General features: G+C 32.2%; 1 protein-coding gene across 2 annotated transcripts; it reads right to left on the bottom strand.

Moving 5' to 3' along the window:
• Window positions 1-477: 477 nt before the first annotated feature.
• LOC129002917 (cuticle protein 38-like) lies at window positions 478-6,669 on the bottom strand. 2 transcript variants are annotated; one of them, XM_054431038.1, is made up of 2 exons: window positions 6,655-6,669; window positions 478-1,036 (listed from the first exon to the last, which is right to left on the bottom strand). In XM_054431038.1, the coding sequence occupies exons 1-2, from the start codon at window positions 6,667-6,669 to the stop codon at window positions 569-571; spliced, it is 483 nt and encodes a 160-aa protein (XP_054287013.1). In that variant the 3' UTR covers window positions 478-568. The 2 variants fall into 2 exon arrangements, with proteins under 2 accessions (XP_054287013.1, XP_054287012.1); XM_054431037.1 differs by lacking the exon at window positions 6,655-6,669 and adding an exon at window positions 5,160-5,212.
• Between the last annotated feature and the right edge of the window lie 7,961 nt (window positions 6,670-14,630).

The raw sequence follows: 14,630 nt of genomic DNA, 5'->3' as shown, positions 1-14,630 counted from the left end.
ATTACGGCGACCCAACAAAGCTACACAAAGCTAAAAAACACATTTATCCAGTAGATATCCTCCTGATCGTGAATCTTTCTGTGGTTTTTTAGAAGCTGTTCATTTGAAATATATAAGCTATATATAAATACACAAATGAATATAATTAAATATATTCCTCCGTTCCATAATTTGCAAATTTAAAACATATTTATAATATATATTAGCAAATATATAGCTTTATATTTCAAATCTATTTTTTTAAATATATTTTCAGTATAAATTTTATATGTGGGAATTGGCGTTGCCTTCCAAGCTAAAAAGTATCTAATTGGGAATACACTAACCACAGTTCAAATTCGTAATGAATCAAGTTAGCCCTTAGCAAACGGTTTTCGGGTATGGAAGGATTACATTACGATATATTGTAAAACACCGACATTAGGAACTTTACACATTACAATTAAACTAAGATTGGGTGAATAAAATAAATGTATGTAGTGGTAACTGTATTTATTGCATATAAATATTAGACTATTTACATGCATATTTACAGAGGGTGGAATAAATTACAAAGGTAAATCATCGCTTAGTGGTAAGAGTAGGCAGATCCGTAGTAGGCGGGGGCGGCGTAAGCTGGTGCGGCGTAGGCGGGGGCAGCGTAGGCCTTGACGACGGGGGCAGCGTAAGCGGGAGCGTAGGCGGGGGCGGCGTAGGCAGGAGCGTAAGCGGGGGCGGCGTAAGCCTTAACTCCGCTGGAGACCTTGTAGGTGTTGGAGTAAGAGGTGGCGGCGGGTGCGTGGTAAGCGACGGGGGCAGGAGCGTGGTAGACAGCGGGGGCAGCGTAGGCCTTGTAGGCGGGGGCGGCGTATGCTACTGGAGCAGGGGCGTGGTAGACGGCAGGGGCGGCGTATGCCTTGTATGCGGGGGCAGCGTATGCCACGGGGGCGGGAGCGTGGTAGACCGCGGGGGCGGCGTAGCTCACGGCAGGAGCGACGTAGGCGGGGCTGGCGACGTATCCAGCGGAGGCGGCAGCCACCAGAAGGGAGAGGATTGCCTGTAAACACAAAAAAAATAGAATTGCTACAAATCATTACAAATCTAGAAAGTTTCTGGCCATTTCTGGGTTCAAAGAAACAAGCAAAGGACTTCTTTTGTTTGTGTTACCTTTTTCTGGAGCCAGACTTTGGTTTGACGCTACGTTGGAGGAGATGTATCCTGTATAAAACCTAATCCCTCAGACTTTTCTTTTTTGATAAAAACATTCTGTTTCGGCTTGTTTGTAAGTTAGGATTTGTAATTAGTTTTAAGGGGTATTTGGCCACGAGAAATCGATTAGACTTGGTCACAAGGCTGGGAAAATCTAGTTGCCGCCCTACAGCCCTTGAAAGGGCCCATGCTATCGTCCAAACCTATTTTTAGCTGCAGTTAATAAAAAAAAGCTGATACAGGCTATTTTAATTGCAATATAATATGTATTTGTAAAGGTGTGTTAAAATGTTTTCTTTGGCTCATCTGCATCACATTGATGTCTACGGGGTCATCCACATTGAAACCGTACATAATAAATATCTTTAATTTAGCTAAATAACTTATCTAATAAATTTAATATTTAATTAAATCCGAGCAAAGCTCGGTCTCCTGGTACTAACAACTAAATTCAAGAGGCTACCAAATTTTACGGAGCTTTAAAATAATTTACCCTGCTAACAAAAGATATTTTAACCTTCATTTCTTTTAAAACCACCCAGTGGCTGAAATTGTAGAACAATGAAATCAATTCAAAATAACCTCGGAACATGAATGACACTCTACCGAACGATTCAACTGGTTTTCTATTTTCCTTGTCCTTGGTTTTAATTGAGTGTCTAGACACTCAGACAGGTTGTTTAATTTAAATCACATAAGACTTCATTCCACTCCTACTTATGGTTCTGCAAATATATTTCAACTACTATATCTATTTGTGTTGGCTTTTGATCAGTGTAAAATCGATTTTATTTATATTTCATTGTATGCTACAATTATTTTATCATTGTATTTTTGGATTGTTTGTCAATCTAGTACACAATACAATTGAAATTGGATGAAACATAAAATGTAAAGAACCTTCATGTAATTTCCATTAAGTTGCTTTCTGACTCAGTAGATTTTTAATAAAATGTACTATGTTTTGTTATTCAACGAAACGGGACATTTTTGTATAATGAACGGAGAATGAAATCATAGGTATTTTAATTTTACGGTTAAAGAGATTTATTTCAAATATCCGAATTGAAATTTTACTTACACAAAATAACTGCAAAAATATTCGTCATTAAATAAGTTCAAAGAATGTATCATCACTGCAATCTTCCTAACATTTGATGTCCTAATTTCAATCCTAACGCAGTAAATCATCACACGTGATAGTTTATCACACAGATCAACAGTAGTCCAAGTAACGATAAGTTATTATACATTACGTTATAAGTTATGATACATTAAGTAATTTAAAGTAGGTTACATTTGGTTAGATGGACAACGACATCCGAGCCTGACAGGCTGGCTACCAGCCAAGGCGGTATTGTGATCACGATCAGCTGATCGGTTACCTCACAGCTCACAGCTGACTGTTCGCGCCGTTTATTGCTCCACCGCCTCCTCCCACATTATGCGAGGGAATATTTCAGTCTGTCTAGTATTATCCAACGGTCTTGTTAGTTCTAAACCAGCCGACTGATCTTTGATCTTTTCCCGTTTTTTGTGATTTGCATGACAATAAACCATATGTTTATTGTTGGGACAGTAGAAAAGTATTGGAATAAACTTAACCTGTTAAATACCGTGTTTAAGTGTTTATTGTTTTTAACAGTAACCAGGCTATAAAAACGTGTTTAGTTGGATTCAATTTCTCAAAATGGAAGGGTTAAAAGATATTCGTGTTGTGTATAAATAGTAAGATATAAGTTTTGTTATAAACAGTGTTTAAAGAAGATACTATTCGTTGAAATATTCTGCTCTAATACGTAATTGAACTCAATTTATGGCCTAACCTATATTTTTAGAAATTGTTATAACACTTTATCTAAAAACATTGGTTTATTTGACTAGTTAAAAAATTATATCTTGGATCTATGTTCAGAGCAATCTTGAAAATTTGTGTATAGGGCTCATTTTGCTTTATGTGAAAGTACAGTATATTGTAATCAATGCAATGATAAAAATGTCAACGTTTTAAGGTACAAAATTGTAATTTCATACATACAGTGAATTAGGTACGAATTCTATTTTTTGATTAATTTTGTTATAGGTAATGATAAAAAAAATTATAAAACTTCACAACTGTATATACCTTTTACAAATTTTTTTCTACAGGCTTAAATATAGTATTTTTATTGTGCTTTGATACATATCAATATATGATATTGTTTTAGCCAGATGGTAAAATAATGAACTTGGATTGTCATTTACATTTCTAAACCCACGAAGGACCGCACAAACCAAGAAATAGATACAGTTAGTTTTCGACAAACATTTCAAATTTACTGGTTTCATTATATTATATTTACAAAGTTGTACAGGTATTAATTTTTGAATTATTTTTAACTGTACTTTGCGTTGACGAAAACAGTGACAAGATAGTTAAAAACTTAAATTAAAATGAACGATTAAAACCTACGAGCAAAAAAGTTTCAGTACTTTTCTTTAAGGACACTACATCTCAGAGTATATTTTTTAATTTCGGTCCAATTTTATATTGCCCTAGTTTGAAAATTTTCACATGACTCATTCTAGAAACAATTAGAACTTGGAAAATGATAAATACGTTTTTTTATCAGTATTGGTTTTCCTGTGCTTAGCACATGTTGTTTATGCTATTTCAATAATACATTACATTTAGATTGTCTTAGTTAATAATCAATGAAAGGCGAGTTTTCTATTTTAAGGTTTATGGGATTATAAATATGGTTTAATAGTTTTGTAAATCCTTACGAAAATGAATCAATTAGGCTCTTTTAAATTCAAATTATAATATTAACGTTCTCAGATAAAGGGAAAACACAAAATCAAATTATAGGAAATCACTATTTTAAGGGAAACAATGTATGTATTGTGGATGTGAACATATGGATGATGATATTATTTTTATTTAACAAAACAAAGCCAAATCAATAGATGTATTACCGTATTCAATTTTATTTATTTATTTGTTTTGTTATTGGTTAAAGAATATATTGAATTTATTCTGTTTAATCGTATTAGAAAAAAATAATTAGAACTTTATGAGTTTTGGTTAAGATGTAAAATCTTTCCTTACATACGGAATAATGTATTTTTTCCAATTACAAAATAATGTTATCGAATTTTGTATTGAATGTATGGTTTTTTTTTAGTAAGAGTGGAACATTTGAAAATGATAGATTTTTGAGTAAATTTAAATGATTCTTAAGTTTTAATTAACTTATACGTTGTTTTTTATAGTAAATTTGTATAAAAAACCTTGCTTTATTATTAATTTACAATGGAAATCTTTAGGTTTCACTGTATGGTGTTGCCAAATTGCAAAGAATAGTTGTATAAAGCATTGGAATATTTGTTGAATCAAAATGAGTTTCATTTTATAATTACTCAAAGTCAAACCAAAGATAAGGTGCGATCATTACATACACACTGTAAGAACTGTACATGACGTTTGAGTCCTTACATGACAATGTGTCTGCTTTTTACTAGTTCTTTGGTGGTTCCAAAGAAAAGCTAAATTACTGTAGTTATTTTGAATTAAAAGGTTAACTGTACAAACGTTGTTTACTTTTAGCAAAATATATCAGCATAAAACTTATTATTACAACACACATTTTACCTAGGGAAAAATTGCAATTATTTTATTAAGGAAATTAATTATATTTCGGAAAGTATTACATTTTAAGTTACTATTTGACTACCAAGTATTTTTACAATGACCAACTAGCCCCATTTGTTGAAGCACTCCATGCCTTTTAACTTCTTTATCCTGCTATAAATGTCCAACAATAACAATTATTTTAAATTTCATGAGTTTTACTCTTTAAAATAAGATAAGAACAGAAAATAAACGCAAATTTATATTCGAAATTGAATAATTCGCTCACTTATCACAAGTATAAATGCAGACTTCTATTTTAAAAACTTAAAAATCAAACCAATTGAAATGTACTCACGAGCTTGAACATGTTGGTGGTGTAGATCCGTGAGTCACAGAAGGAGTACAGTGACTGGTGGAGGAGAGACCATGTTATATACCCCACATCGGGTCACGGTCAGGGGACTACGCCCATCCCGCGCCGCCCCCGACACTGCAGGAGACGCTGGTTCTTCGGGAGGGTAGAAGTTGTGGGGTCTCAACGTCTCAGGTGGTTTACAGTATTATCTAGCTCAATATAAGGGAAGTTGTATGTGATATTGGAAATTTAATTAATCAGTGCTTGCCCTGTAGTTAATATAGTCAGACTTTATTTTATTTTTGTTTAACGCCACTGGCATGATATGACCTGCAAGACAACTTTACAATCCTTGATCAAATTTCAAGCGTTAGCCTTTTGTTATTTACCATCCAATAATTTGAGAGGCCAAACACAAATGGGATCTGGGTTTCTGAATTGACTCTTATAATTTATCCTGCAACCTATACATTTAAGGGCGATCCCTTTTGAATTCTGACCGTAATAGAATCGAGAAAAAAGGTATATAGAAAGAGTTCGTTTCTCTGGAATGATATACATACCAGAGGTAAATACAATAGTGATTGCTCATAATTATTTAGTTAAGGGTTATTTATATATGTAAAACTAAAGGGTTGTTCATATTTCACACTGATTCATTTACATAAATCACCTCTAAAAATATTTAAAGTTGAGTTGCTTAGGCCATGAATATGTTTATCTGTTTTTCCAGACATACCGACATAAAGATCACAAAAGATTACCAGAACAGAAAAAAACCCCACTTACACCAATATTTTAACGCCTATTACACACAAAACCATGACAATTCTTTTAATTTTTTTTCATTAGTTGATTATTACATTTTTAAACCTACATTAAATATTCACATTTACTCTTACATTAGTTATAGGAGGTAGTAAATTTTACCTTGTTGTGTAATTCAATATTGTAATCTCTAAATTACTTTGATGGAAGCTGTCTATCTACGCTTTATCCCATGACATTGTAAATTATTTAGGCACAGTATGAATTTGTATTTATGATCAAATTGTAACTTTTAAAATAAGCAATGTGTAATAATAAAAAAAATGTTAATAAAATTATTTTGATTAATTAAAGGTTTTGAAATAGTTTTCGGAAAATTTTTATGACGCTTCATAAATACACTAGATGAAGATAACTTAGTTCATAAATACGCGCTTCTCTTAAACTACAAGTACGCACTATAGTGTTGTATTTTGTAAAAAATGAAACATAATCATTCAATAAGTTCATTGTGATTCGTAAATGTTAACTGGTGGCTTACTCTTGATTGTGTACTTTCTACCTCAACTGAATGACAAATATCCATTTTTCTAAACAAATTGGTTTACTTTCGTGAATGTAGTGTATTCAAAGATTCAGAAATAAATAAAATAAGATAAAAAGTGTTGGGATAATTTAACCTACAGCCCCCAGTGTTCTGTGGGAGTTTGGAAGAACATGTTTTTACAAGGAATCGGAGCATCTATTTTTTACGCGTATATTTGCGTACACACATAATGGCTATGTTTACTTATGATATGAGAAAGTATTTTTTCAGGGAATCGCAACTGAATCAGTGTTTGATGGTTTTGTTGATTCAATATAAATGTATCTGTCATGTAATTTCGAATTATGTTTATTATGTTCGAATTATGTTCGAGCTTTATTTTTTTTGTGATGCGTTATTACATCATGATGTTTCTTCAAGTAAACTCTGTGCTTTCTAGTAGAATAGAAAGGAAAAAATATTTGTTCCTAATTTGATTTTAGATTTAAAAAGAAAATAATTTATTATAAAGAGTGAGTCTAACTAATGTAAATTAATGACTTTAATTATTGTTAGCTTTATGGATCGTCCTCTCATGCTGTAGAAAACATAGCTTAATAATCTGTGTTCTTTTATTAGAATAAAATATATATGTACACATTGAACTACTATGCTATGCAAATTATATACTATTATGTACATTTATACATAAAAAATATGCATAAAACCAAAATCGTACTAAATCTAGAAATGCCATAAGACAGTAATACAATTTTAAGGAACGATTTTAATATTTTCATATTTCAATGTAGGGAAAATCATGGGGGATATGCCCACCAGAAAACTGTAAGAAGGAAGTATTTTGAAATCAAGTTGTTTTGGGGAGGGCTTTGTACGCATAAAACTTAGTATCTGTTAGCTTAATGGGTTCTACAAATTGTAGTGAAAATTGACTACAAAGGTTTTCCGTTACTTGTTCATTCAATGATCATTTACACCCGTATTGACAAATTATTGTGCACTTTGACTACACTCAACGTACTACTAAGTAATACTACTAATACTACTAATAGTAATACTACTAATAAACTCCTTTTCAATCTGCATTGATTTATTTAAAGAGATTTGTAAGGCTCAGGACTGTAGGAGGGGTAATTAATTGTTCTTCATCTGTTACAATAATTAGCAGTGAGAGAAGTAGAGCCACTGATCATTAGTGACCTACTGAGGACGAGGCTGTAGCAAGGACACTGTTGAGGTTACCGATCCTTAAATTGATCCAATTATTTTTTTTGTTGCCGGACGCTTTGGTTTAATTAAATAAGATTAAATTGATAGCGAATACTTTGAAGGTTTCATTCTACGGAGTTGTGACTTATACACTTATATTTGTTGACCTCAGTAAAGAAAATATATATTATTGTTTTATTTTTGTAAAGGCACAGTATGTTTTTTTGCTGGACAGTTTGTTAGTCGTCTAACCACATAGTCTAATGACATAAGCATCTAGGGTTTGAATTCACTCCATTTGGAATTGAACCTGTAGCCTAAAGATTCAAAGACAATCGTTATGACCTATCAATATAGTTTTAATAAGTTACTTTTATTTGGAATTTAATTATTGTTCTTAGACAGAGAAAAGATGAGTATACAGTTTTTTTTCAAAATTTAAACATAGGAGCTCTTTAGCGCAAATAGTTGTAACTTGGGTAGAAGTTCACTTTTGTATTCAGAAGGGATCATTACCAGGTTTCCAATTTTTATTCAAATCATATCAAATTAAAAGGTGTGCTTCATTTATTATGTACACAATATGCATAAATAGTCGTAGTAGCAAAAAGTACGATAACACTAAAATATATTAATTAGGCTATAACTATACAAGAGTGAGCCGAAAAGATTTTCATCCACATTTGGTACATAAAGATTAAATAAATGGCTTTGTATATTTTCAGGGAAAATTAAGATATAGTTGATGCAGGCGGGTTACAGTATTATCAAATTAAATACTAGGGTGAAAATTTGAAATAAGATTAGTGTTTGGGGTTTGGTTAGGTTAGGTAAACCTTTTTGTCTGGTGTTACAATTGTGATCTTCCGAATTAACAGACAATTTAGAGGCATATTCTTTCATGGTTATTAGCAAATTATATATATATACACGCTATGAAAGCTATTTAAATAAACATATCCATATTAGAAACGAAAAATGAACTACATAGAATAAGAATTTAAAAATTTGCTTTACGGTATATAAGTTTTTGATGACGTTTGCAATGTAAGTTTCCCAGGTTAATTTATGGCCTACAATTATTCCTGAAAATGTTGTCCAATTAGAAAAGCTGCATGGTAGAGTGGCTAAGTGTAGTTTAACAAAACTTTTGAGGTAGCCATCTTGAAATTTCATCAACCGGTACTTGGATTGATTTAATAAAAAGCCATTATCTGGAAGTGGTTAGAACTAGACCGCAGGGGTTCTTGTTTCATAAGTTGTGGAAACATTGATTTGTCAGGATGGGTAAAGATAGCAGAAGTGTTGGCAGCAAACATAAGTGTTGAATTCAAGATAATATTCAAGCCATTAACATAAATTAAAAATAGCAAGGGTCTAAGAATCGACCCTTGAGGAACGCCCTCTGTGATGAATCTATGATCAGCCTTAAGTCCCAGTGACTGCAGATGTATACAATTTAATTTTTGATACGATTATTTAAACACGTGTTACCCATAAACAACCTCTCTTTCATAATTGAAATGCAATCACTGGCATTTAATAGTTTGTATACTTAACATAAACAACCTCGAATAATATTTTGTATTTAATATTACTATCGTGTGTTGTTGCCATTCAAACACAAACGCAGCTGCACGTGTAAGGAACAACAGACATATACAAGTGTGGATGATACGAATTTCAAATCAGGTGCATGCTTCTGTTGCAATGTGGTTACCTCTTAGAATGGAATGAAAGTGATTACATTACAATATTGAGAATGAGAGCGGAGGCTTATCATTGGTAGAAAACCAATCTTATGTAATGTAAAAAAATTATTATATTCTTGAAATGAAACAAAATAAAGTAGACAGACATACATTTTATGTGGTTAAAAACGGGCGTATTTTAGATGTTTTTTATCTGTACTCTTTTATAACTAATCGTATAGTACTATATTCCTCTGTACAGAATAATGTTTACATAATCAAATGTATATGTATGTATGTATGTATCTGTAATGCTATACCAACGATATAAACAACTCATACCATCCAAACCAGATAACCTGAAAAAATTTTTATTTGTGCATTTCACCATATTGTATAAAACTGTTTATTGAACCTGAATGTTATGTGGTTTTCTAAAATTACCTCATTTGTATTTAATCATTTAAATAATAAACATAAAATAGTTATTTTGCATAATTACTATGCAAATTGTATTAGTTCTATTAAGTTGTATTTTAAGAAATGCTTTACTAGGGGACTAGTACGCTAACTGAGCATTCCAATACAGAAAAAAACTCACCTCTTGGGCATAATGGCAATTGCAATAACCTGTTAATCTTTAAAGAATACCTTATTAATTAAAAAAAATAAATATATTATCAAAATGAAAAATTATTTTTAATAAGAGAGCTATTGAATGAATAAAACTACTAATTTAAAATATTTCAATTACGTTGACTGTAGACCTGTACCATAATGAGTGATTCGCCTTCCTCAATCCGATTACAATAATTTTTAAGGAAAGTAACCCTTTAAAAACAACTGTTGTTTCACTGATTTGCAAACTGATAGTTATAAAATTCAACTAGAGGTAATTAGCTGTTACAATTAAAATTCACATTTACAACAGTTACACGGAAAATAACTCAATAACAATGTATTTTTGAAAGCACCTTCAAAAAATAAATTCAAGGCTAGAGGGTCCTAACTACTTAAGGGAATTACTTGTTTTACTTATTATTTGTCCCCCCACTAAATCATTAGCTTTGAAATGCCACCTCAATCGTACGGTCAACTAGGACGGGTTATTGTAATAAGTATGAAATACAAATTATGCAATATGCAATTTTTAAGTTAGCAACCATTCTGGAAAATGGTGGCCATATTGACAAAGTGGAATATATAAAATATGTTTAATGTCATAGGAAAATAGTAGAAGTTATCAATTTATTGGCTTCTTTAAATTAAAAAGTCTCTGGGATATAAATTGTGCTGCAGTTAAGCTGTTCACTCTGTATATATATTATTATTATATACATTATTTATTTATTTATTATTATTTATTATTATGTACATTATCAAACTCATATTATTATTATTATCAAACTCATAATAACACAACAAAATATTTTCTTTTCCCTGTTGTTTAAATGCGTATTGCTCATCCATTAATGAATCTAGGTTTACTTTTATAATACCGTACCGTCTGACTTAATAATAATTATTGATACAGTATTACATTGAATATTTAGATATCATTAATACAATGCATTCTATATTACTAAATATACCTAAAATAAATAATAACAGTATTAACAACAATGTTAACCCATATTACATATTCTCCAGCCTAAGTACTTTTAAAGCCTACGATTAAGAATAAGAATCATGTAAATTGATGTAAACATAATTATTTTTATACGTAATATGCTGTTAAGTAATAGTTAATGGCAGTCTTGCATGTAGAATAACTCATACTCTTACCAGATCAGGTCCAAAACGTTTAATTTTAACCACTATAATCCCAAATCATTCTTCATTTCATAAAATGATGTTTTTTTATCGAGTATTTACAATTTTAGGTTAGCAATTTGACACTATGCCATCACCAATCCACCGTTCCTTCCCCTACCCATGGTCCTATTCACCTGGTCCTTGTCTAACAAGAAACTCTTTGTTCCCTGATGGACCATTGGCGGATCCGCTACGGTCCCCACCTTATCAATGACATTGCACCTTTATAACACAACAATATATGAAATGATTACAGCATCAGTGTAACCCTGTACATTGAGATACATAGATGAAGAAAGAGGGGTGTGGGCAGACGGACAAGAGTGACTTTTGTGGCAACAACAAGCAGATACTAATATTGTATACTAATGCTTCACGCATTTTCGCTAGTTTTTTTTTAAATATTTCTACATAATGAGATGTCGTAGTTTATGTCTGCATTTAGTTTAGTTTGCATTTCTGTCTATTTTAAGCTAGTATTGGGTAATTATTTAAGTCATCAATAGTAACAACATATTTAGCATATAGATCTTTTTAACTATTGAGTACTTTTCATGCCGTATTGGTTATTGGTCCCAGAGAGGAGAACAATGTTGCCGTCGTATAAGCGACTAAGAAAGGGTAGTTTTTAACGTTACATAAATTGATATTGGATGCCTACTTGGGTTTTTGTTGTTACTCCTTACTCTCAGAAGACAACTAGGGTTTACTTATTTATTTAGAGATTCTTTTTTGTCCTATCATTTTTTTTATCTTGATAGAAGTGTGGATGGATCTTTCTACTTCTTCAGTTTTACAGTCCAACAGATTTACATAAACGTTCTCCGTCACATCAATATTCATGCATGATGAAGAAAACAAAATAATTTCAAACATATCATGGAAATCATGAAAATACGAGTGTATTAGGTATAAATTGATATAAAGCAATTAAGTTTTCCTACAGTTACCTAACGATTGGGCTTCCTTGCACCGATTAAAGCACACAAATTAGCTAATTGCTGCATTTACTTACTTTTTCCGGACTAACTTTTTTCGCACTCCAGTATTCCAATCAAACAACACAAACCGGCGTGCTTTTATTAGACACGCAATACGTGTACGCTTGAAAATAAGTTGGCAACACAATATACTACGAATACGATCAGCTGGTGCAGCATTTACCATTTCGTTCAATGCTTGAATTTAACCTAACCTAAAAACGTTGCATAGTGTTTGAGAGATAAATTATTTATACCTATGTTTTAAAGCAACTAAAGAAAAATATAATGTGTAATGCAAATGTAAAGTTCCACTCCGCACACTTGTTACACAAATAACTATTTAACCATCTAATTTTACAGTGAGTGGAACATGTTATCATATTGGAGTTTTCAGAAACATTAACGTAACCCATATGCATAGAATTTAACCGTCTTTACATTTGCCATATTATTCGTCCCATTTCATCATGTCCTCCGGCTGACGCTCCCGCCGGCCTGAACGAGATGTGTTTTTACACAGACCCGGTTACGATATTTGCAACAATACCACTCTCACTCCAGTGCGGCAACTTTCCCACGCTATTTAGGCTTTATGTCTGTTTTATTGTAACCTATTTACATTAATTGGCAATAGTAACGGCAGGAAGATACGTAATACTTTGTAACTCAATGGCTGCAGAGAGTCTACACTAACAAATGTACTTCGCGTTTCACTTAAAGCATTTGAAATACAGAATTCACATGGAGTTTGATATTTAGTTTTATTATGTAATTTTGTATTATTTATATCTTTGTTGGACGTCACGATATTGTCATGTAATGATATCGCAGGGTTAAAAATATCTATATTGTTAATCAATATGAGTTTTAACAATTGTAATTGGATTTTAAATTTTTTAGGTTTACCTTGCTGAGAGCCGATATTTTGGGAAGACCACTACGAGATATTTGGCACTTACCGTAAAGTGCCTAATGTACCTTGCCAGAATTCCGGATACACATGTGATGTTTAGTCTCAGCTTGCACACTGAGATTGCAAGTTTTTAGTAAGGACGACACCTTTTTACTGGGAATTTCACCTAACAACGGTCGATATAAAACAAATTGGAATATTCTAACAAGAGTGCAGATTGGTTAGTAAAATTCGTACTGCAAAAGGCTGCACTGCACGATCCTGTGTGACTTCTATACGCATTTTAAAATCTTTTTATCAAGACTTATTAATTTATTAGCCCATTAACATTATCCATCGACTCTGAGCATAATACACATTATACTACATAAACATACTTTTGTTATCCCAGATACAACCTTCAACCAAGCTACATAGAGACTACCGTGACAAATGAATGGGTTACCAACGATTGATCAATAATTGAACTGTTCCAGAATCAGCCACGAGACGTTCTCGAGTTTCTTGTGACACGGACACACCCTGCAATCAGCGACGTTTCGCTGCTCTTGCTGCGGCCTTCCTCAGCACACGATACGATCAAGCCCCAGATCTCAGTCAAGACAGATTTACTGTCTCTCTCACGGCCGTTGCCTCAGAAGACTGTAGTTTGATCACACATCTGCTCGGAGTTCAATTAACATCATTTAACTGATCGGTGATATGCTTATCTGGACACCGGTTAGTTTAGAGCTTTTCAATGTGATTGGATGGGTAAAGACTTCAATGTGTCTGAACATAATTTTGTATATTCTGTGATTATAGTTAAGTTGGATGGTTATTTGTGCAGCTAGTAAGCTAAGTGGCACATTTTAAATGAAAAATATTTCGACACATGGGGGTTGCCAAGCAGGTAGTTTTTATCAAGTTTAATAAAAAGATACTTAACACTTCACCTTCAAATTACTTTTTCTCTATAGTTGTTTTATGTGAAAACTAAAGAATCTTAGTTCCGTCGTATAAAATTTGAGTCTAATACAATGTTGTCCAGAAAACAATCAAATACAGGTTTACCTTTATACTACATTTTTCAAAAAATAGGCCTACTTACTCCTAAAATAACAATGCGAAGGCAGTATTGTCGTAGTTGTAAAAACACATCTATTAACTGGTAAGCGAAAATGTTTCTAGTTGTCTTACGGAGTTAACCCAGTAATGAGCAAGGTAAAATTTAGAGACAACTGATTTGTATTCAAGTGGATATATTCAACAATATTCAACAATATTTTTATGAAATCTGTATCTGCACACCCACACATTTTTGTGTTATATTAACACGACTTAGATAATAAATTACCATAAAACAAATACTGTGACCAAAGCCATAATATATTTTAGGTGATTCTAGGTTGCTCCTAAAGTGAGCAAAGTTGGTTGATATTCAATATTTCTGGTTTTTAGGCCTAGTAACAAAGACTTAAAATTATGAATTAAAATTCCTATCTAATTGTCTCACGTAACATTTCTTAAGTCATAAAAGAAAGCCAAAATTATAAAACATTATTT

The sequence above is a fragment of the Macrosteles quadrilineatus genome, unplaced genomic scaffold, assembly GCF_028750875.1.
Source record: "Macrosteles quadrilineatus isolate MER2022 unplaced genomic scaffold, UCM_ALF_1.0 Scaffold_9__3_contigs__length_116548681, whole genome shotgun sequence".
Lineage (NCBI taxonomy): Eukaryota > Metazoa > Arthropoda > Insecta > Hemiptera > Cicadellidae > Macrosteles > Macrosteles quadrilineatus.
The sequence above is the reverse complement of the archived record's forward strand: the minus strand, read 5'-3'. Positions and strand labels throughout refer to the sequence as shown.